We start from the raw sequence: 21,239 nt of genomic DNA, 5'->3' as shown, positions 1-21,239 counted from the left end.
GAGTTTCTTTTTCTGCAGTGTTAATCTCTTTGTGGGAATGGATCCCTTAAGTGACATTCAGCACCTTCATGCATACGAATTTTCTTTCTCAGATGATGAAATGCTTCATTAGTCCAGGGCTTTATCATGTGCATTGCAGGCTGCCTGATATTTCTCTGAGCAAATCCCAGCTACCATGTTGATGAGAGAGGCGTAGTGGTTTTATGTGCTTTTATCTCTGTAATGCTAATAGTTGTTCACAGCAGCATTTATCTTCACATTTCTGTTCAAAGAGCCACAGTGAAGGGAGGAAGGGCAAAGCGGTTTATGCCAGCAAAGCCTCTTTCTCGGACTGCTGCATTGTTTTGATTAGGGATGGGCAAATCCAGTGCGGCTTGACTCGAGTTGAGTCACTGCCCCCTGCGAATCTGCTTGAAAATGAATCATAATGGGGGTGCTCTCTGAGTCGCCTTTTCGCAACTCTAAAGGACTTAAGTCACCCCCTTTAAAAAGCCACTGGGGGAAAAAAACAGAGCTGCTGCTGGTGTGTGCGAATTTGTTTTAAATACTCCCCTGCTGCCCTGTCCCATCTGTAAACAGGGCAGGAAGTGGTGAGAGGGACTGTGTGAGAGTGGGGAGAGAAGCGGCAAGATGTAGGAGGGTCACGTGCAGCAGCTGAAAGGCTGACCAGGACAACCCAATCCTTGGCAGCTCTACTCAGAAGTAGTCGCACTGCAGCTGGTCATTCAATGAACCTGCTGGAGCCATACCATGAGTTTCTTTTTGATGGCTAGGAACTGCCTCCCACTTTCTTCTCCCCTCAGTTTTCCAGGGGAAAAAACCTCCCTCCCCCTTCCTGGCCCAATCATAAGGCAAGAACACCCTTGGCTCCTCCTTTTGCCCTCCCCCAGCCAAAGAAAATATCAGACACCCATCCTTTGTCCAGTGACCATCGAATCTTTCAGAGATGGACAAGATTGCCTGCTCCCACCTCCTTCCCTTCCTGGGCTTCTGCAGCCAATCATAAGGCAAGAACCCCTTTGGCTCCTTCTTCTGTCATACCTCAGCCAAAGAAAATATCAAAACACCCGTCCTTTGCCCCGTGATCATTGGTTCCTTCCTTACTATCGGAGATGGGCAAGAGAGCCTGCTCCTGTCTCCCCCCCCCCCGGCTCGGATGCAAATGCAAGCATTAATTTTTCCCTGCCTTATGGCTGGAACCTCCCTGCTGCTCCCTCGGTCTGAATGATGGCTCCATGAGATTTTTCACGCTAAATCCTGATCACTCTAGATATAATTTTGCAAAAATGTTTACACAAACTTTTATAAGATTTTTTTGTGATCCAGGTGATTTTAAAAGGTCAGAGCCAGGTAGTTCTCAGTACAGGCATTCCCTCTGTTTCTGCAGGGGGTCCATTCCCCCCTCACGGATATAGCAACCATGGATATGGGGGAACCTTATATAAATAGCAGCCCCCCTGCACTCAATACCTTTGTCTTATGCAGTGATTGAAACATGGGTGTTTCTTGATTAACAGAGGAACATTCTTGCTTAACTGAAGTACACAACATGCAGGCAAGCAGCCTGCTGTGCTACACGAAACAGACTAACCAAATGTTAACAGGAAGCAGGACAGTTCCTTTTTTTGGTTAACATTGGTTAGTCTCTTTCCTGCAGCATGCGTGCTGCTTGCCTACATGTCATGTTCTTCAGTTAAGTCTGTGTCTTGTACAGCTTGAAATAAGGAACTGACTGCATACAGAGCAAACCCTATCCTGACAAGAATTTCCAGGGTGTCACCAACAAGGTAGAAAATGCTACACAATTAAAGTGTTTGCTTGGCAGTTGCTTGTGCAGAATGGGCAATTATGACAGAAAAATATCACATACACAGCATTGAACAGCAGCATTCCCAGCCTCGTTCCTCCTAGCTGTGCTAATGGTAGGCTTACAAATCCTGTTGGGTTCCCAGGACAATCAACATCCTGGAGATTAATAGTTCTGATAAGTTTCCTTGTTTGGAAACCTTAGCCAGGTGTCTACTTTAAATATTTGTTATCAAGAGGAATTGAGGTTTCAGAAAGTTGCTCCATGGTGGAACTGAAAAGAGTTTTTAACAAATGTTGACTGGCAGATGATTAATGTTCCATCTTGATCCAGCTTCAAACACTGAGGAAATGAATGGTATTTACTTTTGAACATCTGGCATCCTTGGAACTCTTTGCATATCCTTTGGCTTTCATTCAGGCAGTCTGTGTAGTTAGTATCATCTCCATCTTGTGTAAAAACAAGAGTGCTTGTAGCTCTCCTGGGTACTGTATGTGTCAAACATGTGGCTTGTTCCGGGAAAAGTTCTTGAGTAGATAAATAAAATCCTATACTAAAGAGGCAGCTGCGGACCTACCATTAGGTCAGGTGGGGCAAATGCCCCAGACGCGAGCCTCTTGGACCCCATGGGAGCCTCTCTGAGGCTCCTGTTGGGGTTAGAAACTGTACTTCCGGTTTTCTGGGTCAGCACTGGGTCACGTGAGACTCGGTGAGCCTCAGGTGAGTAGGGGGGATGGATTTTCGCTTGGGGGGTGCCATCATAGACCTTTGCCTTGGGTGTGGGGCTGGGGAGGTCCACCGCTGAAGAGACGTTGCTCCATAATTGTCCTGTTGGAATAGGTTGGAGTTGAAGCTTTTGAGAATGTCCCTTAAATGAAACAAACAATTGAGGAATAAGGTTTTACAGATAGGGAGTATTGACTTCTAAAGGTGCGGAATCTTTCCCCTCTCCTTTAATAGGATAGTATCTGTCAAATCAGGATAGTCCTTCCTTCCCCAACGTGTTATCTTTGCTCTCCTTTTAGTAAAGCATTTTTCTGTAGGAAACAGTAATAATACTTTGTCATGCACAGATAGGTGCAGTTTCAGGTTCAGGTGTAAATATTTCTAAAGAAATATTTGCTTCTTGGGTGGATGGTGACCCGAGATCCAGTTCACATTTCCTTGGTCCATTTGCTCAATTTCCCTCCCCCCTTTTCTTTTTCTCATGCAGGCAGCTTAGGATAGTAACAGGTGAATGGTTTTTTGAAGAGAGAGCAAAGCGTTTCAAACACTCCAACTTCCTTGGGTCTGATGTTGTCAGGCAGTCTATCCTACGTAAAACCCCAGGTAACAATAACAAGAAAAAAATTGTTTGCTCACCCTGTATAAGTCTAAAGCTTTACTGTTTTCCTAAGTGTTGGTTCTGTTCTTACTACTGCATATACTAATTTCTTTTTAAAAAGATTATTATATTTCTGTCTGGCTTTGTGATCTTCTATCCAGTGGACTCATGGTGCCCCCCTGCTTCAGCAATTTTGTACTATACAATAATAAATCATATGAAACTTCCTTGTGCTGAGCCAGATCTGTAGTCAGTGCAGCTCGATATTGCCTACATCAACTGGCAGCAACTCTCTAGGGTTTCAGGAAAGAGTCTATCTTAACCCAAGGAGGGACCATCCATAAGGCCAACTGAAGCAGTTGCCTCGAGCACCAGAGTGGTGGGGACCTATCCATCTCTGTCCACCTATTTGTCCCCATTGCCCCGTTTTCTCCTTCTAGTTGTTGGATTAGAAAAGACAGAGGGGGATAGAGAGGGAAATGTGGAAGAGAGGAGAGTGCTGAACTAGAGCATTGGAGAGTGAGAGGAGCCGAGGTTGGCACATCATCAGGTTAGATGAGCAGCACTTGGCACTCTGCCTCAGACATCAGGAGGTCTTGATCTAGCCCTTTCTAACCCTGTCTAGTTGAACTAGAGATCTTCTGAATGCAAAGTATGTTATGCTGCTGGTTCCTCCAGCTCATGTGCTGCTTCTTTAAAGGCATTTCCATTGGCTACATTTGTTATGTTCAGTTGAAAGAACCTTTGAAATCAGTCATAACATGTAACTGGGCACTGGACTATAATTATAGGTCTCAGCCCAATAGTTTAGAATGTAACAGTTTAATGCTATTTGTGCTACTTTATTCTGCTGTTTGCTGTTATATATTTTTAAGTGCTCTTTTGATTTTATTATATTTGATTTCATATGAAAGTCACCCTGAAAATATTTGTATTGTGGGGATATGAATGTTCAAAATCAAAATGTACAGAGAGCACCACACCTGCTGGACAATTGTGCCCCTGCCAAATTCATCCCAGTCATTGGCATTCCTGGACATGTACACCCAAGGTTTTTGCTACTGGACAATTGTGTCCTAATATATGTATATTTATATTCAATGTACTTTTTCTTTTTAAAACGCAAAGGTGGAGCTAGGTTTAGGACTAGGATAAGAGGCTTAGCTTATATAACATGGGGTTTGTTGTTATAGCTCGTTTGTTGTCCAGTTATGGTGGAATGCAAGACAACCAGACATGAATTCCAGAGAATTCCAATGACTGGGGCACAGTTGTCCAGGATGCAAATACCCTAGTACAGAGCTTTTCAAACTGGGGCGTCATGATGCCCCAGTCTGAGGGCCCTGACCTCTACCCCCTTAAGGGGCGGGTGCAGGGGTAGGCAGTGACGCGATACCCAGGATCGCGTCGCTAAGGGGGGCAGGGACTGGCACTTACTTACCCGTCCCTGAAGCAGCCTTCCAGGGGTGCAGGGAGCCCTGCGCGACCCTCCGCAGGGCTTCCCAGCCTGCTAAAAGTGAAAGTGCAGTGACTGCACTCCACTTCCAGTTTTGCAGAGGCGAAGCGCGATCACTGTGCTTTCACTTTTAGCAGGCTGGGGAGCCCAGGACACTGCTGCAGGGACTGGTGAGTGCATCCCAGTCCCTGCAGCCCCTTTAGTGACACAATCCTCGGGATAGTGTCGCTTCCTCCGCACCCACCCCTGCAAGAACTTACAGTTCTCAAACACTCCCTGAGAGTTTGAGGACCACTGCCCTAGTACCATGAATACCATGTTGGATTTGGATTCCAAAGATAACTACCTGGGTAGTCTGTTAATTCCTTTTACTGTTTTTCACAAATCTCTCTTCCTTTTAAGAGTCTTCTTCTGACCTGACGGAAGGAGGAAAACCCAAAATTCCTTCACCAGAGAGTGGAGAAGAGACATCAAAGCAAAGCACATCAAAGCAGGATGTACTTTCTTCCTTTTCAAGTGGGACCAAATTAGTCCTCAGTGGGCCCAAGAAAATAGGGTAAGCCTTTGCAGTGTTCAGAATGTAAAAGAATGTGTTTCTTTTTTTCCTCCGTTTTGGTCAGTCCTAAACTTGGATAATTTTGGACTGAGAAAAGAAGCCATCTGCTTCTGTTTTGCTGTTTACACAAACAAGCGCACTAGAGGTTTGTCTTCAGCCAGAAGTTCCTCTTTTTCCTAAATAGTCATGGGGGGGGGGCGCAATCTGGTCAGAACTGAGATGTATGGGGAGTGCCAATTTGAAAATCAAACAAAGCTACTTGTCCTAGAAGATCTACTTGACTTCATCTTCAATGAAGTGTAAGTATGCTTTGAAGACTCTCTTGGTCAAGCTCTGGCCTAGCCAGCAAGTGATATATCTCCCCCGCCCCATGCCTTATTTATGGTGATTTTATATATAATTGATGTCTCTATAAATTTTGTATTTGATGTACACTACCTTGAGTGCTTTAGAAATAAAACAGAAAGGCAGGATACAAATGCCTTTATTTTTAAAGCCTATGATTTGCTTATTTATCCCCTGTTGTTCTCCTTTAAATCTTGGTTCAAATAGGAAGGCCCTCAAGGGAGTTGTCAAAGGAGACATTGCAAATGTAAAAGCAGAGGATGGAAGAAGCATCAGCTCAGATGCTGATGTTCAGAGTATACACAGTACTGACAGGTAAGAGAAACAGAATGACCTCTGCCCTTGATCTTACTGCCTTCACTGATTTAAGAAACTGAAGCAAATCATGGCATTCTTTACTATGCCCCTTTGTCAGAATTATAAGAACATAAGAACAGCCCCACTGGATCAGGCCATAGGCCCATCTAGTCCAGCTTCTTGTATCTCATAGCAGCCCACCAACTGCCCCAGGGAGCACACCAGATAACAAGAGACCTCATCCTGGTGCCCTCCCTTGCATCTGGCATTCTGACATAACCCATTTCTAAAATCAGGAGGTTGCACATACACATCATGGCTTGTACCCCGTAATGGATTTTTCCTCCAGAAACTTGTCCAATCCCCTTTTAAAGGCGTCCAGGCTAGTCGCCATCACCACATCCTGTGGCAAGGAGTTCCACAGACCGACCACACGCTGAGTAAAGAAATATTTTCTTTTGTCCTAGCTCTCCCAACACTCAATTTTAGTGGATGTTCCCTGGTTCTGGTGTTATGTGAGAGTGTAAAGAGCATCTCCCTATCCACTCTGTCCATCCCCTGCATAATTTTGTAATCATTTGCAAACCATTGCAAATGGTTGCAAAAAATTGCAAACCATTTTTCTATCCATGACTGATGACTGCTTATTGAGTGTTGAAAATTCAGTAAATATAGGTTGTGGGGGTGTGCACACTGATTAAAAAAAAAAAACACACACACACACACAACAACAAACAAAACAATTTAACAGATCTAACCTGAATTCAGAACAACCAGCCCAAATTTCAGGAAGCCTTTTTTTGGGGGGGGACGGGGACGGGACGGGATGGACTCATAGTCAGAATTCTGCTGGAAAGGATAATTATTCCTCCTGGAGAAACAAAACACACAAAAAAATTATTTATTTATATTCATCTCTTTTTGAATTTTGTCTTTCTGTTAAGAAGGTGTTATGATTAGAACAATTTTGCTGCCTAGCAATGGTGTTCTTTCTACTGGCAAATATCTTTCATATTCAACATGAATGTTTTCTCTCACATTGCCAGGATTCTGAAATGCATAAAAAACTCTGTGAAGTAGGGGCTGCTTTTGAACAGTTTTGAGCTTGTTATAAAAAACCGGATATGATTCAAAAAAAGAGAAGGAAGGAAATATGCAGTTTTCCTAGACTTCTTAAAAAAAATTTCTGTGGAAAATCAGTTTTGATTGCTGTTAGGGGTTGAAGAATGACAAGGAGACAGTATTTGGAAATTACATTGTGTTAATAGGTATATTAGGTATAGCTGAAAGGACATTACATTAGTTCCTTTGGATTTCAGAGTAAATGCATAAGAGAAGTGAACTTTAAGCAAGCTATACCTCAGCATTTGGGTCTGTAGTGTAGCTAGGTCGTTTTCCTAAATCATATCAAACAAAAAAAATTGCTTTAAGATCCATAAATATCAAGGGGTTTACAATTTTCTCTTTTATTCCTGTAAGCATGTCAAATTAGTGCCCAAACCCAGCTAAGCTTTCTGACAGTGGAACAGAGGTTCTGCTGCTGTAAAAGGTCATGTGACTGCACACATGGTGCGTTACTGGCAGCCATTTTGGAAACCGCTGCAAACTGCGTCAGTGTCAATGGCAGACCTGGGGCGGGGCAGGGGAGCAAAGGCCCCAGGCGCTGCTCTTTCCGCGTACTCACTGCACGTTCCGCTGGCTGCCACACTGCCCTACCTGCCTGTCTGAGCCGCTCTACGGGCAGGCGAGGCTTCATGCGGTGCTTAGCAGCAGGCAAGAAGCCTTCTGAGGCTTCCCCTGCTGTTTTAAGCAGCACTTCCAGTTTTGTTGGGAAACCGGAAGTCTTGGTTAAAACAGCAGGAGAAGCCTCAGAAGGCTTCTTGACTGTTGCGGAATTTCACACAAGCTCTGTTACGCCTTGGTGAGTATCCTGGGGAGGGGAAGCATGCTGGAGCGGGGCAGCATGTTGTAGACCTGCCTCAGGTCATAATGAGGGCAGCTTCCCTACTGGTCAGTGTCATCAGTCCACTGCTGCAGCCAGCTACTTATAGGAGCACAAGTAAGCCAGTGCAGTGGACAGGTGGTGGGAGGAACGAGGTACGAAGGAGTAGGGATGGAAAAGTGTTTGGGAGGGCTGGGAGTGACTGGGAGGGGAGGACAGGAGGCAGAATGGGAGAGCGAGCGGCGGCACCTGGGCACTGACATGCCCCAGGATCCTATCCCCATTCTCCCTCCTCTTCCCTCCTCCTTTCTGTGCCAGCAAAATGGCTGGCACAGATTTGAGGAGGCCCATTTGGGCAACTGAGTTTTGCTCCACTGTAAGGTAATGAAAGTTCCCTTCCCATGAGGTCAACTCTGCAACTGGCCCTCCCCCATAGGATGCAGTGTGTGCTCCATTGGGGCAGCTGCATCCATGGGGGAATTTTACTTAGGATTGTGCTGCAATTAATTTCCTAATTAAAAATTGATCTAATGGAGTGACACCCCAAGTTATACGGTACTAGAGTGACTTAAGTTCCAACATCTCTAACTTGTTACTATACTGTACTATTGCTGCCAATACATTATTTTTCCATTCCACATTTTCCCTACTGAAAGTCTCCATTGTTGTAAAAATAGGTTTTTTAAAGCAGTAAATGTGATATGATATGACAGGATCAGCAAAGCAATGATGTAATTCAGATATCATGTCTACTGTGAATGGAATTGCCAAAAACCCAGAAAGATTGCTTAGACAGGGAGATGATGAGTTTTAAGTAAAAGTGTCAACTGAGTGAAAAAAATCTTCCATTGTCTTTCTTTTTATTTTCTGGCAAATGAGATTGAAATTACTGTATCAATGCCAGCTTTAAAAGACCAATTGTTGAATATTAAAAAGTGATTGGCTTTTCAGATGTTGAGCACAGATTCATTTTATTGAATGAAAGCACAATTGGAAGAATTGTGTATTGCTATGTCATGAAAAATCCAGGCTGGGCAAATATTGGACTTAGCAGCTTGAGATAAATTGGGCAAATTGGAACATATCTCCCTTTGGGTAAAGCACAGGCAGATGGAGAAGTTTGGAGCAGCTGAACAGCTCTGTGAGAGCTCAGATGTCCCTGGAATAGTAATTGGCCCTAGAGAATTCTGCAAGCAATTGCAGAATGACCTTGTCATCTCACGAGGCCCAGATGCCGGTTTTGTGATGTCTGAAAGTACAAGCTCTTTGCTGAACAACAGAGTAAATGCTTGATTGGCTCTGGAGAATTTTGCTCAGGAAAAATTACAGGTTAGAATCCATTGAACTACTACTTCATGAAAGCAGGGAGAGAAAAAATGAGTTTATGTAGTATGTTAGATTGCAGTGTTACTGGTTAGCTCTTTTTCATTTTTTGTGAGACCATGACTTGGAGCCCAGTCCTGTCCTCTCTCCCTCACTGGCATGTTGTATCCAGTGTGTTTGTGGGGGGCAGGGGGGGAGTGCAGATTGGGAAAGTTCATTAGGGAAAGGGGATTTAAATTCCCTTACCCCAGCATCAGCCTCCCAACCTGCAATGAGTTTCCTCGGATCTATCGCAAGTCTGAGGAGGAAAGGAGCAGGGAGGCAGCAAAAATGGATGGTAAGATCTGGTGTATGCCATTGCTACTGGATCCACCCTCTCCCTGCCCAATTCCTCCCTCCCCCTGCCACCTCCTGCAGTGGCTTACCTGCTCCTGTGGGTAGCTGGAGCTATAGCGATGTTGGTGAGAAGGGTCCGGCCTTTCCACCAACATCTGGATAGCACACTACTGATCACTTTGCCGCAAAGTACTTTCTGGCATTTTTACAGCAATGATTTGCAGCAGAACGTGCATTCTTCTGCTAGACAGATCCCATAGGATTGAGCTGTGAGTCTGCTAAGTGACAAGAAGGTTGACATGTGTAGCAGTATTGGCTGCCACACACCATTATCTGAACTAAGAAAATGGATTTCTGTATTGTTTCCTTAGGGGAAGTGCTCTTTCACTAGACAATAATGATCGCGAGTCTATGCCTGCTAGCCTGAAAGGGACAGCGGGTGCTGAAAACAGAAGCCGTGCCTCTACTCCAGTCCATCCTAGGTCACCAGCACTGAGCACAAGGAGCATGACTGTAGGCTATGGCAGGGTAAGTCTGCTGGTGATAGCTGTGCGCCCTTTAGGTTTCATTACCATCTTGAGAGGTGTGAAAAACAAAGAAGGCTACCAGAGTTGAAACATGGCCTAGTTTTCATTGAGGTGCTAAACCTGTCTCTGGGCAGTGTCACTGCAGGTTGGGACTCATAAAGATGAATTATCTTCTGGTCAATTGAATACTTTACATATAGAACAGGAACTTGTCTGGTAGAAGATTTCTATCCTTTCCTCCTTGACATGCTGGTTTTCTAAAGATAGGAAGTGTTCTGTACAGAGGAATGTTCAGTCCTAGGAGCTTCCAGCTTCAGTTTGAGGTAGCATAGCGTAGACCAGGGGTGTCCAAAGTTTTTGGCAGGTGGGCCACATCATCTCTCTGACACTGTCGGGGGCCGGGGGGAAAAAGAATTAATTTACATTTAAAATTTGAATAAATTTACATAAGTTTACATAAATGAAGATATTAAAGATGAACTTGAATGAATGAATGAAGGTCTTACAATAGCTCAAGGTCTATAAAAGGCCTTGCCCAAAGCAAGGCTGGCCTTTCCTTTGCTGCCGCTACTGCATCACAGACGTGAAACAGCAAGCAGTGGAGGAAGCCCTCATCCCACAGTTCACGCGAGAGGTCAAACAGTCGCTCTCATGCTGAGAGCAGTTGCGTCGGGCCATTGTGGGCTTCAACAAATCTCCGGAGGGCCAGAGGCTCATTGGAGACTGGGGGCTCCCTGAGGGCTGCATTGAGAGGCCTCAAGAGGCAGTTTGGGCACCCCTGGTGTAGACTCAGAACTCAAACCCAGGTGTTAGAACTGCCCAGGATTTCCTGGTGCCTGAGGTAGAGTGCTAAATGCTTCCCTCCCCCTTACCGGGTGATGTGCCAGCCTTTTTCCACTCCCTGGATTGGAAAAGGAGCAGGCGGATAGCAGTATCAGTGTCGTGGAGATGCTTCAGACCAATACGCTCCTCACACTTCCTCTTCCCCTCCACCTCCTCTTCCCTCTCCAGTCCAAGGCCTGGGCGGAGGAGCAATTGAGGCAAGTGGGCAGATGGAGGTGGGTGCCCCTACCAATCTGCTGCCTGAGGCGACCACTTCATTTGGCCTCAGAGATGGGCCATCCCTGCTGCCCTCTTGAACAGAACTTTACTTTTAGTAGCAACTCACTTGTGCCAAAGGGAAAATTAAATTGGAAAAGGTCAAAGTTAATATGACTCAGCTTTTCAGGAAAACAATGTAACTTGGCTCTGCTAATATGTGGTGACATCCATGAAGGCTTAGGAAAACCAGGCACATTGCAATAACACTTTGCAAGTGGCATTTTTTGTGTGTGCTGAAACTCTGCAGGCTGTTCACAGATGCTGATATACAATTCTGCTTATAGCACAGAAGAGAGCACATACAGCAATTGGGTAAATGTGGCAATTACTGACAAAATGTCTTATTTTTGCTTTGATATGCTCATTTTTATTTTGTTTTATTGCAGCGTTACAGGGGTTTTGTTTTTTTTAGTCTTCTGTGGAACAGCAATTGTTTGTATTTATGGGAGCATATTAACTCACTCTGTCAAATCAGATTATTTGTTGTTCATGTGAATAGGCAATGGAATGTGAACATGTTTTACAGATATAGAGAAAACAAGCAGATGGAAGATAGGAGATGTTGGCATTATTTGCACAAGGTTGCACATGGCGTTGCCAACACATAGCACTATCGTATATTTTTTGTGGATTAAAGCAGTGGTTCTCAAACTTTTAGCACTGGGACCCACTTTTTAGATTGAGAATCTGTCAGGACCCACTAGAAGTGATGTCAGGAACATAAGAACAGCCCTACTGGATCAGGCCAAAGGTCTACCTAGTCCAGCTTCCTGTATCTTACAGTGGCCCACCAAATGCCTCAGGGAGCACACAAGACAACAAGAGACCTGCATCCTGGTGCCCTCCCTTGCATCTGGCATTCTGACGTAGTCCATTGCTAAAATCAGGAGGTTGCATGTACACATCATGACCAGAAGTGACATCATCAAGCAGGAACATTTTTAATAATCCTAGGCTGCAATCCTACCCACACTTACCCAGGAGTAAGTCCCATTTACTGCCATTATTAAAAGCATATACAGAGTAACCTGTTAAAAGTACAGATGTGTAATATTTCCCCAAATGCAGTCACATACCATGGTAGCATCAAGTTTTAATATATTAAAAATAAAATATTGAAATGAGTGGGGACCCACCTGAAATTGGCTTGCAACCCACCTAGTGAATCACAACCCACAGTTTGAGAAACACTGGGTTAAAGAATTGAGCTTTGTCCGTGAGGTTTTTATACTGTTATGCATGTAACAAAACGTATAATCTCTTGGGCAGGATCCTGGATTAGAAAATGGCACCTGTATGCCTACAAGTGAAAGTATACCGGCAGATTTAGCAAGACGGCATCGTAGAACACCATCTGGCACACCCTCCATTGCCATTTCTAGGACATCGCTATCATCCGGTAAATTTTTCCAACAAGTGGTTTTTAATACATTCTGCCCACTCTTCAGAGTTACTGCTTGCTTTTGCCACCTTTTTGCTTGTCTTTCAGTTTTTGGCAAGGGAACGGATTGGTTGAGGATGTCTTTTTCCTCACTTTGTTCTTAGTAATTATTAACAGACACGTTTGTTCTTGGGAAATATTAGCTTCAAATAAAGAAAAATATAAAGGTTATGGCTTCTTGGCACTTTCATATTGTAACCCTTGCTAGAGTGCACCATTGTTTCAATATGGAGAATGTCTCATTCAGTGTCCTTTAATGATCACTCCTAGGGCCATTTAGGCCTATAACCTCTGGTGTAAGGCATTGTATGCTCTGGTTGAGCTTTACAACCTTCTTATTGAATGGGAGTGCAAGTCTGCAAGAGCATCGGAGAAGCAGTTTTCTTTGACCAGTTTCCCTAAAGGAAGAGCGCAGCACAAACCAAAACATTGGGATGCCCCAGTGAGAGTCTTCTCCTTGCCCACCTGTTGTGCTACTAATTTTTTCCTCCCTCAGAGAGAAGGTTGAAGAGATGAAATTAGTGCTGGAGGGAGTGAATGTTAGTCTCTGCATTACCAGTCACAAAAAATGGAAGTTAGAAACCAAGTGTGATATTGGAGTGCCATTTATTATGTATTGATTTCAAAGAATTTGCTCTTTATCTTCCCTTCTGTTTTGTAGATCACAGCAGATCAGATATTGATATCAGTGGGTCCTTGTCAGAAGGCAATGATGATACTTTGAGCTTAAGGAGTAAATCTGTACCTGGAGCACTGGACCAGGATCTGGTGAGTTAGAACCACTAAAGTTCCCAAAGTGGGGAGCACAGCCTCTTTATTTCTGTGCCTTCATAAGGGCTAACAGATTTGTTCTGAATTGAAGCCAAACTCCACATTTGTCTCATAGTTCACACTGAGAATATACATGTAGCAACAGATACTGTGAGCTTTGTAGTTGAAAGGAGGAAAATTTGATGGCAAGACTGATGGTGATCCATAATGATCTAATGAAGTCGTTGCTGAACGTGAGGACCCAGATATTGCAAGGACAGGATTGCTAACTGCAGATGGTTGTGTTTGAGATGTTATGTAGAGAATTTGAATTGGTGCAACAACCTGAATTGGAGAGCATGAAACTAGTGGTGAGAATAGCCATTACCCATGGCCCATTGGCTAAGGGCATTTTGTGATGTGTAATGAGTTTGCATAAATGCTTGTTATCACTGCTCAAATTATAGGGTAGGAGCCAAGAGAGCAGAAACTTTTTGTTACAGTCCCCATATCTGCTGTTTTTAGAAGTATCTGGAAGGGGCACAATTTGACTTAAATTGGGTGTAGTTCAGAGAGTTTCATTTGTGGACTGATTAGCGAACCACTTGACACAACTCAACCCTGCTTCTTTTGTACTGACCCCTGTTAGTTTGTGAATTAGCTGAAGATTAGCACTTCTCGCCCTCACCTGTTGCAGGAGGCTGGCGTGCTGGAATACCTCATTGGATCTCCTCGGTTAGGGCCAGGTGGCTGTTCCCTGATTTTTTTTTGTTTTATTCTCTGTGTTGTTTTTTTTAAACCCTTTTGCCTTAGGATTACCTGGATGAGGCAGAGGAAGATATTGACATTGTAGCCTCAGACTACTCAAACAGGCGGATGAACTTGGCAAGTGGATGTTCAACAGTAAGGTCTTTGTTACTATCTAGATGGGTTTTCCTTGTACTTGTCTTCCAAGACTGCATTGTACTGTTGACATGCGATACATATAGCTCATTCCTTTCTGTTGAGTATATTTTACTCAATTCTGATCTACTGTTCAAGTGATTGATTTTCAGCCTCTGTTGATTCTCTCTTTCTCCACCACCCCCCCTTTTGAGGGTAACTTGCATTTGACACATAAGTGGCAATAGGCCTAGAATTTGTGGAGAGAACCTTCATCAACTCTGCAGGAAAGGCACTTAATTCATAATCTGTTAATCTGGAAGTTGTGTGTCAGTTGTGTAATCTGGAAATGTGAATGACTGCAAGCCCCCAAACACCAAATGAATCTGTGAATTCCATCAATGCAGAAAATCAGGACAGCTGGCCCATCTTGACGGTGATAATGAGGCCTTTAAAGTGTGACTTATTTTACTCGTATTGAAGGATGCAGGAATGTAGCCCATTAGTAGCTGCCAGAGAATCGCATTATGAAGATAAATGCATTTTTCTGAACAGTGACGATAGCAGACATATGCACTGGTTAAATTGCAATAGCTCTCAGGCAGATAATGGCAAAGAAATTCTCCTGTATACAGTACAGTATACATATTTCTGGTTGTTGTTGGCCCTGATCTCTTAAATGAAAAAAGAGGCAAAGGAAAACCATTTGCTCATATGTGGATTTAGTTTTCCAGATAGGTTGGCATAGTGTGGTTTGTGTGTCTGCCATGATGCAATGGAAGCACAGAATGTGGTAGTGCAGTACTGGTGCCAGGTTGTTAGGGTCTGTCAGATGGACAAAGTCTTATACTGGGCCCTTGTCCCAAAGACCTATTGGATGCAAAGGATTCGGGGTCTATCTAGCCAGGTGGGCCCTCCAGCCTGGTTGTAGATGTGACGTATGACTTACTGTCAGGTAAGCATGAGTAAGATTTCAGCCTTAGACTGACCAACTCACTTCATAAGCACATTATTTGCTGAATAAATCGGCAAATCATGATTTAATTATCTGTATTTAGAATATTTGTACTCTACTCTTCAGGTAAGAGCCTCTAAAGCAGTTAACATAAATTTAAATACTAAACTATAATATTTGGCATGAAGCAAGAACAGTAGAAAAGTTTATATCCAGTTCATAGAGTCTAGTTTACTCTAGTTCATAGAGTAAGCTTACTTACATAGAATAAGTTTACTGGAGTTCAGGGGTGGGCAGACTTTCAACTTTAGGGATCCTGGACCTTTAACAATTGTACAGGAGAGAGAATTTCAGCAGGTACAGCTTGTCACCTGTGAGATGACAAGCTGCACCTGCTGAAATTCCCTCTTCTGTTCAAATGTTAAAGGTTCAGGTTCCCTAAAGTTGAAAGTTTGCCCACCCCTGCTCTAGTTCATAGAGTCCCAAAGGCCTGGGCACCAGAATGACCTGGCACCAGAATGACCTTAGAGTTCATGCCAGGCAAGTCTTCCTGCAAAGAACATTTCTAGAGTCAGAAACTTATATTGGTATCAATGTTAACAGCACTCTGTACTTCTTTAAGTCATAGCTTCAGGCTTGTAATAACTAGACGTGTTAACTAATAACACAGACATGCTTAGTCCTCATGATTAGCAACCATAATCACCCAAATGTTTCTGTAATGTTGCAAGAGAGAAATGGAGACTTCTTGGGAACTTAGTATCAGGTTCATTGCTACAGGAAAAAAATAACTCCCTGCAATAATTTCTACATGATGCTGTATTATCATACTTCTGTACTTCAGTCTATGCTTTCTATACCTGTTTTATTTCCTAAGGCCTTTTCTTCTTTTCTGAATTCCTGTGGCAGCCTCATAATGCTATTCTTTCCATTCCTCCTTTCCTTTCTCCTCTTAAAGCATTCCCCTTCAGGTTCTGACAGGAAATGGACCTACTTAAATGTGCCAGATGCAGATGGTGATACTGTGAGTTCTCTTGCTTTCTGATGCATTCAAGGTCTCTTCTTTTTTTGTTTTTTGTGTTGCACTTTTCATTTCCCTATAACAGTTCAATTAAAATATACCCATGTAAATTGTTACTGTGGGGATCCTGGTGCTTGGTGGGGCTAGGGCATAGGGCATCCCGTGAGGATCCCTGGGCCAGAAGGCCCAGCTGCCAGTCCAGTTTCTCTCTCTCTCTCTAGAGTGTCCAGCAGTCTTGGTCGGGCTGGCCTCAGACTGCCATGGGGAGGGTTGACAGCACCCTGGTCCCCTGTTCAGGTTTGAGGCAGGCTTCTTGGGTCACTGGTAGGAAGGCTGGAGCTCCAGCCCCCTACCTCCCCTCAGCCTGCTCTCTCCAGACTGACTGTCATCATGGGCTGGCCTGACCTTAAGAAGCCCCAGGGCTCCTAACCCTGCCTCTTCCTGGCTTGGCAGGTCTAAAAGGGCCAGTGTTTGGCCCCAGGCTTGGGCTCTGGAAAGCGTTTCCCAGTGCCCACAGGGGGATCAATCCCCCTGAAGGACCCTCCTCCGCTGGTGGCCTGCACCCCCTGCCGGCCCCCCCTTTCCTGCCCCTTTGGGTATCCAGGGCCAGCGGCAAGCTTCGTCGCCCACTGACGTCATCAGGCAGGGAAGCCAGGCAGTCCAGCGAGCTGTCCTCCACAGCCGGCTGTCTGGTTGTCACTGCAGGGACGCGCCTCCATTGCAGTTGGTTCGGGAGGGGTGGTAGCCCGCCTGCCCACTGGCCCGAGCACAGGGTCACCCGCGTCCCTTCTGCCGGGCAAGCCAGGCGCAGGCTTGCCTGATCCTACCTCTTCCTGAGTGGTGGGACCAGCGCTGCAGAGGGCGGGACGGAGTCTCCACCCATCCCGGGAGGAAAGGAGGATCCGTGACTGGGGGCTGCACCCCTCTAGCGTTAAGTCAGGGCCCCCTGACAGTTACCAATAGCCTTAGTTAATTGAATGATGACTAGTGAAAATTTGTCTTATTCTTGAAAGTGAAATTTGTCTTTGTTGAGAAACTTACATAACTGCCCAGCCCCATGTAAGATGCTTCAAGAAAAGGTAGAAGAGGAAGTATGAGTCAGCAGTATGATACAGAATTTGAAATCAAACCAAAGAAATGCCTTGAGTCTTTGAAGAGCACACGATTCCTAGACAACTGATCAGTGTACAGGGAAGCCAGACAGCTTTTGTCCTGCTTTCACAAGGGCCCATAACAATCTGTTGTTGATTACATAATGCAATACATTTCCTTTTGGAATATATAGTAGTAATGTTTTACTACTAGTAAAAGTCTAAAATCTAAACCAGTAAGTGACCCCTCCCCCCTTGTTTGTGCTTTTCCTTAAAATAGGTAAGATTAAAACATGAAGGCAGGCTGTGGGAAATAAAAATTGTATTTACCTTAGAATAGGGAATTTTCTCATGCGTTGTTTTGTGCTGCCCACATTTAGGAGGAGAGCTTAGCCCTTTGTGTTGCATTAATGAGTGTGGCTAGGAAAAAGTGAGGGTTCTGTATTCCGGCCAGCCCAAATTACATACAGACAATCTGGTTTTAGATTGGGATAAATATAATCACATGGAATAAAATACTCTCTGCTGGCTGATTTGGATATCTACTGATTCTGTGTGGCATCGCCCACGTGGCACTAGATGGGTGCAACAACATGGAAGATGTAACATTTGACATGATGTTTTCCGGTTACCATTATCTCCTCCCATTGGTGATTTACATGAATGTGGTAGTTCATTTGTTTTGTCAGCTGGGATCGCTCTGCATGGAGTGAAATTTGTTAAGCATCTGGACTGATCTGGGAGAAGGTGCTAGTCTAGAGAAACCATTTCTTTTTCCGCTTTGGAAAGTCATCTTATTGCATGACTTGCTATGTAACAATTTGGTAGGGTCTTTTTTCCTCTTCCTACTGCAATGATATTAGAAATAAAAAAGGATTCTGTACATTACATTGTACTTTGGACATGTAGAAAAACATTGTCATATGGTCATTTTGGTTTTCTAAGTCGTCCCTTTCACTGGTAGAATTGATGAACTGTTATTATTAGGGTTACTAAATTTAAAAATATGGCCCTCTTTTAAAAACAAACGTGGTTCAGCTTGATAAACTGCTTTTATTCTCTTTGCTTTTTCAGACTAGCATTAATAGTATGATGAGTGTGTATAGTGAAACTGGGGACTATGGCAATGTGAAGATCAGTGGTGAAATTTGCCTCCAAATGAGCTACAGCTACAAAACAGGAGCTCTCAACATCCTAGTAAAGAAATGCAAGAACTTGGCCATAGCGGATGAAAAGAAGCAAAGAACAGATCCGTAAGCAAAGAAGATTCTCCTTTCATCTTGCTATTCAATTATGTTTATTTCTGAAATGTCACACAGAGATCTGTGAGGCAAATTCATTTTGTGTCCACAAATCCACTTGTCAGGGGCAGATAGCTGTGGGAAGAAGGGTGCTCATCAGCCCCCACTCTGATCTCCCAGATCTCTCTTGCACTACAATTCAAAGACAGTAAGAAGCCCCAGGACACTCTCTGCTTGTCAGACGACTTGGGGAGAGGGAACCAAATTGGCCTCTCCATTCTCTACAGCAGGGGTGTCCAAAGTTTTTGGCAGGAGGGCCACATTGTCTCTCTGACACTGTGTCAGGGGCCCGGGGAAAAAAGGAATTAATTTAAAATTTGAATAAATTTACATAAGTTTACATAAATGAATATATTAAGATGAACTTATATGAATGAATGAAGGTCTTACAGTAGCTCAAGGCCTTACAATCGCTCAAGACCTATAAAAGGCCTTGCACAACGCAAGGTGGGCCTTTCCTTTGCTGCCGCTACAGAATTACAGATGTGAAACAACAAGCAGTGGAGGGAGCCCTCATCCCACAGCTCACACAAGAGGTCAAACAGTCGCCCTCACGCTTAGAGCAGTTGTGTTGGGCCAGTGTGGGCTCCAACAAATCTCCGGAGGGCCAGAGGCTCATTGGAGACTGCGGGCTCCTTGAGGGCCACATTGAGAGGCCTCAAGGGCCACAGGTGGCCCCAGGGCTGGGGTTTGGGCACCCCTGCTCTACAGTGAAGCAGAACTACTTATGGTTGTGTATTTGTGTGGTAGGATTAGTATTGGCAATTCTCTTGTATTTTTCCTTCTTCTTAGTTTCTGTCATTGCACATGTGTTTATGGTGCTTACATTCTTTTCACAAATTTTTAGATTCCCACAAGTGTGCTGCAGCTTTCCAGCTGAACATGAGAAGCAGCCCTCAGACTGGGAACTTTGAATAACTGAGAGCTGATTTAAGCAGTGATGTTTGAAGTGCAAATGTCATCAGTGTGTGAGCTTGACATTTGCACAATGAATGTGCCATGTGAAGGAACTCCATGTTACAATAAGTTACTATATCCTGGAAAAAAACAAGCATTTTTTCCCCCCAGCAGATAGTTCTCACTTGAGGGTGAGGTTGCTATTTTATCACAGGGGGGTTGCTTTCACAAAAGCATTTTCTGTGTGGAACTCCTGCAGGAACCCATTCAGTCTTAAAACTGACTGCATAGATAGTTTCAGAGACATGGATAATGGCATTTTCACTACGCTATATTGCTAACCTCTCCTTTCGTAGGACGTGATTTGGTAGTTTATTTCTATTAGGCATATGATGTATGAAGGATGGGTAAAGGATGGACTTTTCCAGGTTTCCTGGCCTATAAGAAGAATTGGGAGGTGGGCAAGCCAATTCTATCCCTGGCGGCTCCACCAGGTGCAGTGGTTCCAAAACAGCTACCACTGCATCCAGTGGCACCAACTAGGCCTCCGGAGGTGGAAGCTCCAGGAAAGCTCCAGGTCCCACAATGAATCTTCTGTAGTCTGAGCCAGCTGTTTTTCTGGTGCAGACTTGATAGCCTCTGTGTTGGGCTTGCAGCCCAACATGGAGGATAGGATACAGCAGAGCAGGGCTCCACCAGTCCCACCCCCTTCCCACCCTGGTTCCTCCCCCTGCCCTGCCCTTCCCCCACCCTGTTATACCCACTTCCCGCCTCCCTCCCACCCTAAAACTGCTCACTGCCAGCTGGTGCTGCAGGAGTGCCAGCTGGGCATTCCACATGGTGCTGAGGCTTCGCACCAGTGGCCTCTCCTCCAGGTGCCATGGGCGTGCCTTACGGCACATTTGTGACACCCAGCACTGGCGCTGAGGGACCTTAGGTTTGGGCCCTCAGGCCTTGTTCTCAATTTGTTGGTAAATCTGTGTGAAGGCTTCACATATCAAACTACAGATGTGGGATTGAATGCTTCTCCATACAAAAAAATTCTGCTCTTAGAAAGCTAGCGTGTCATGGAAGAGGAATCTAACCATCTTCTCCCTAGTTTTCTATATCCACAGATATTTTTTGTGAAGGGGCACTTAGTCACATGAGTCCTGATCAGCAGTCTGAAGTGGTACTGCAGTAGATAAACAGCTGTACTTCTTCCTCACTGAAAGTGTAAGCTGTAGCACAGGAGAAAGTGACTAAGGGTGCAATCCTAACCAACTTTCTAGCACTGACACAGCTGTGCCAATGAGGTATGTACTGCATCCTGCAGTGGGGAGGCAGTCAAAGGAGGCCTCTTCAAGGTAAGGGCATGCTTGTTACCTTACCTAACCATTGCGGTTAGGTCAGTGCTGGAAAGTTGGTTAGGATTGCACCCTAAAGTGATCAACTTTTTTCCATGTGCCACAAGCCCTTCTTTGCTTTGCTTTCAGGATTTCAGTAATGTCATAAGAGTTACCTTTATGTGCATGCACATGTGGCTCCGTAGCATTTTAGTTTTGTTAATTATTTGCTGATTAATCTATAGCTATGTAAAAGCTTACCTCCTGCCGGACAAGTCTCGCCAAAGTAAACGGAAGACAAAAATCAAGAGCAATAACACAAATCCAGAGTTTAATGAAACCCTGAAGGTAAGAATTGAAACACGCTCTTCTATCACACTGAATATCTCCATACATCCTTTGTGATTTGATTTTTTTTTTTTTTTTGCTGTGTAGATATTTATTTTGAAATAAAAACAGTTGGTTGTCCTTTGTTGTGGGGGTTTTGTTAGAATCAGTCTCTAATAAAGAGAAGGCATTTTCCCTTTTGTACAGCATAAGTGGTGATCTCTCAGATCTGGAC

General features: G+C 44.3%; 1 protein-coding gene across 2 annotated transcripts in view; it reads left to right on the top strand.

Moving 5' to 3' along the window:
* The window catches only part of SYTL5 (synaptotagmin like 5), a 47,158-nt gene that overhangs the window by 13,873 nt on the left and 12,046 nt on the right, over window positions 1-21,239 (top strand). Inside the window, exons 3-13 of one of the 2 annotated variants that reach the window (XM_066621780.1) lie at window positions 3,021-3,136; window positions 4,990-5,143; window positions 5,490-5,492; window positions 5,696-5,803; window positions 9,758-9,914; window positions 12,284-12,413; window positions 13,117-13,223; window positions 14,019-14,108; window positions 16,001-16,066; window positions 18,229-18,407; window positions 20,923-21,025. In XM_066621780.1, the coding sequence (XP_066477877.1) occupies window positions 3,021-3,136; window positions 4,990-5,143; window positions 5,490-5,492; window positions 5,696-5,803; window positions 9,758-9,914; window positions 12,284-12,413; window positions 13,117-13,223; window positions 14,019-14,108; window positions 16,001-16,066; window positions 18,229-18,407; window positions 20,923-21,025 (1,213 nt within the window). The remainder of the gene's footprint in view (window positions 1-3,020; window positions 3,137-4,989; window positions 5,144-5,489; window positions 5,493-5,695; window positions 5,804-9,757; window positions 9,915-12,283; window positions 12,414-13,116; window positions 13,224-14,018; window positions 14,109-16,000; window positions 16,067-18,228; window positions 18,408-20,922; window positions 21,026-21,239) is intronic. The other variant, XM_066621782.1, reaches the window with a different exon arrangement.

This window comes from Tiliqua scincoides, chromosome 3 (genome assembly GCF_035046505.1).
Source record: "Tiliqua scincoides isolate rTilSci1 chromosome 3, rTilSci1.hap2, whole genome shotgun sequence".
Taxonomy (NCBI): Eukaryota; Metazoa; Chordata; class Lepidosauria; order Squamata; family Scincidae; genus Tiliqua; species Tiliqua scincoides.
The sequence above is the reverse complement of the archived record's forward strand: the minus strand, read 5'-3'. Positions and strand labels throughout refer to the sequence as shown.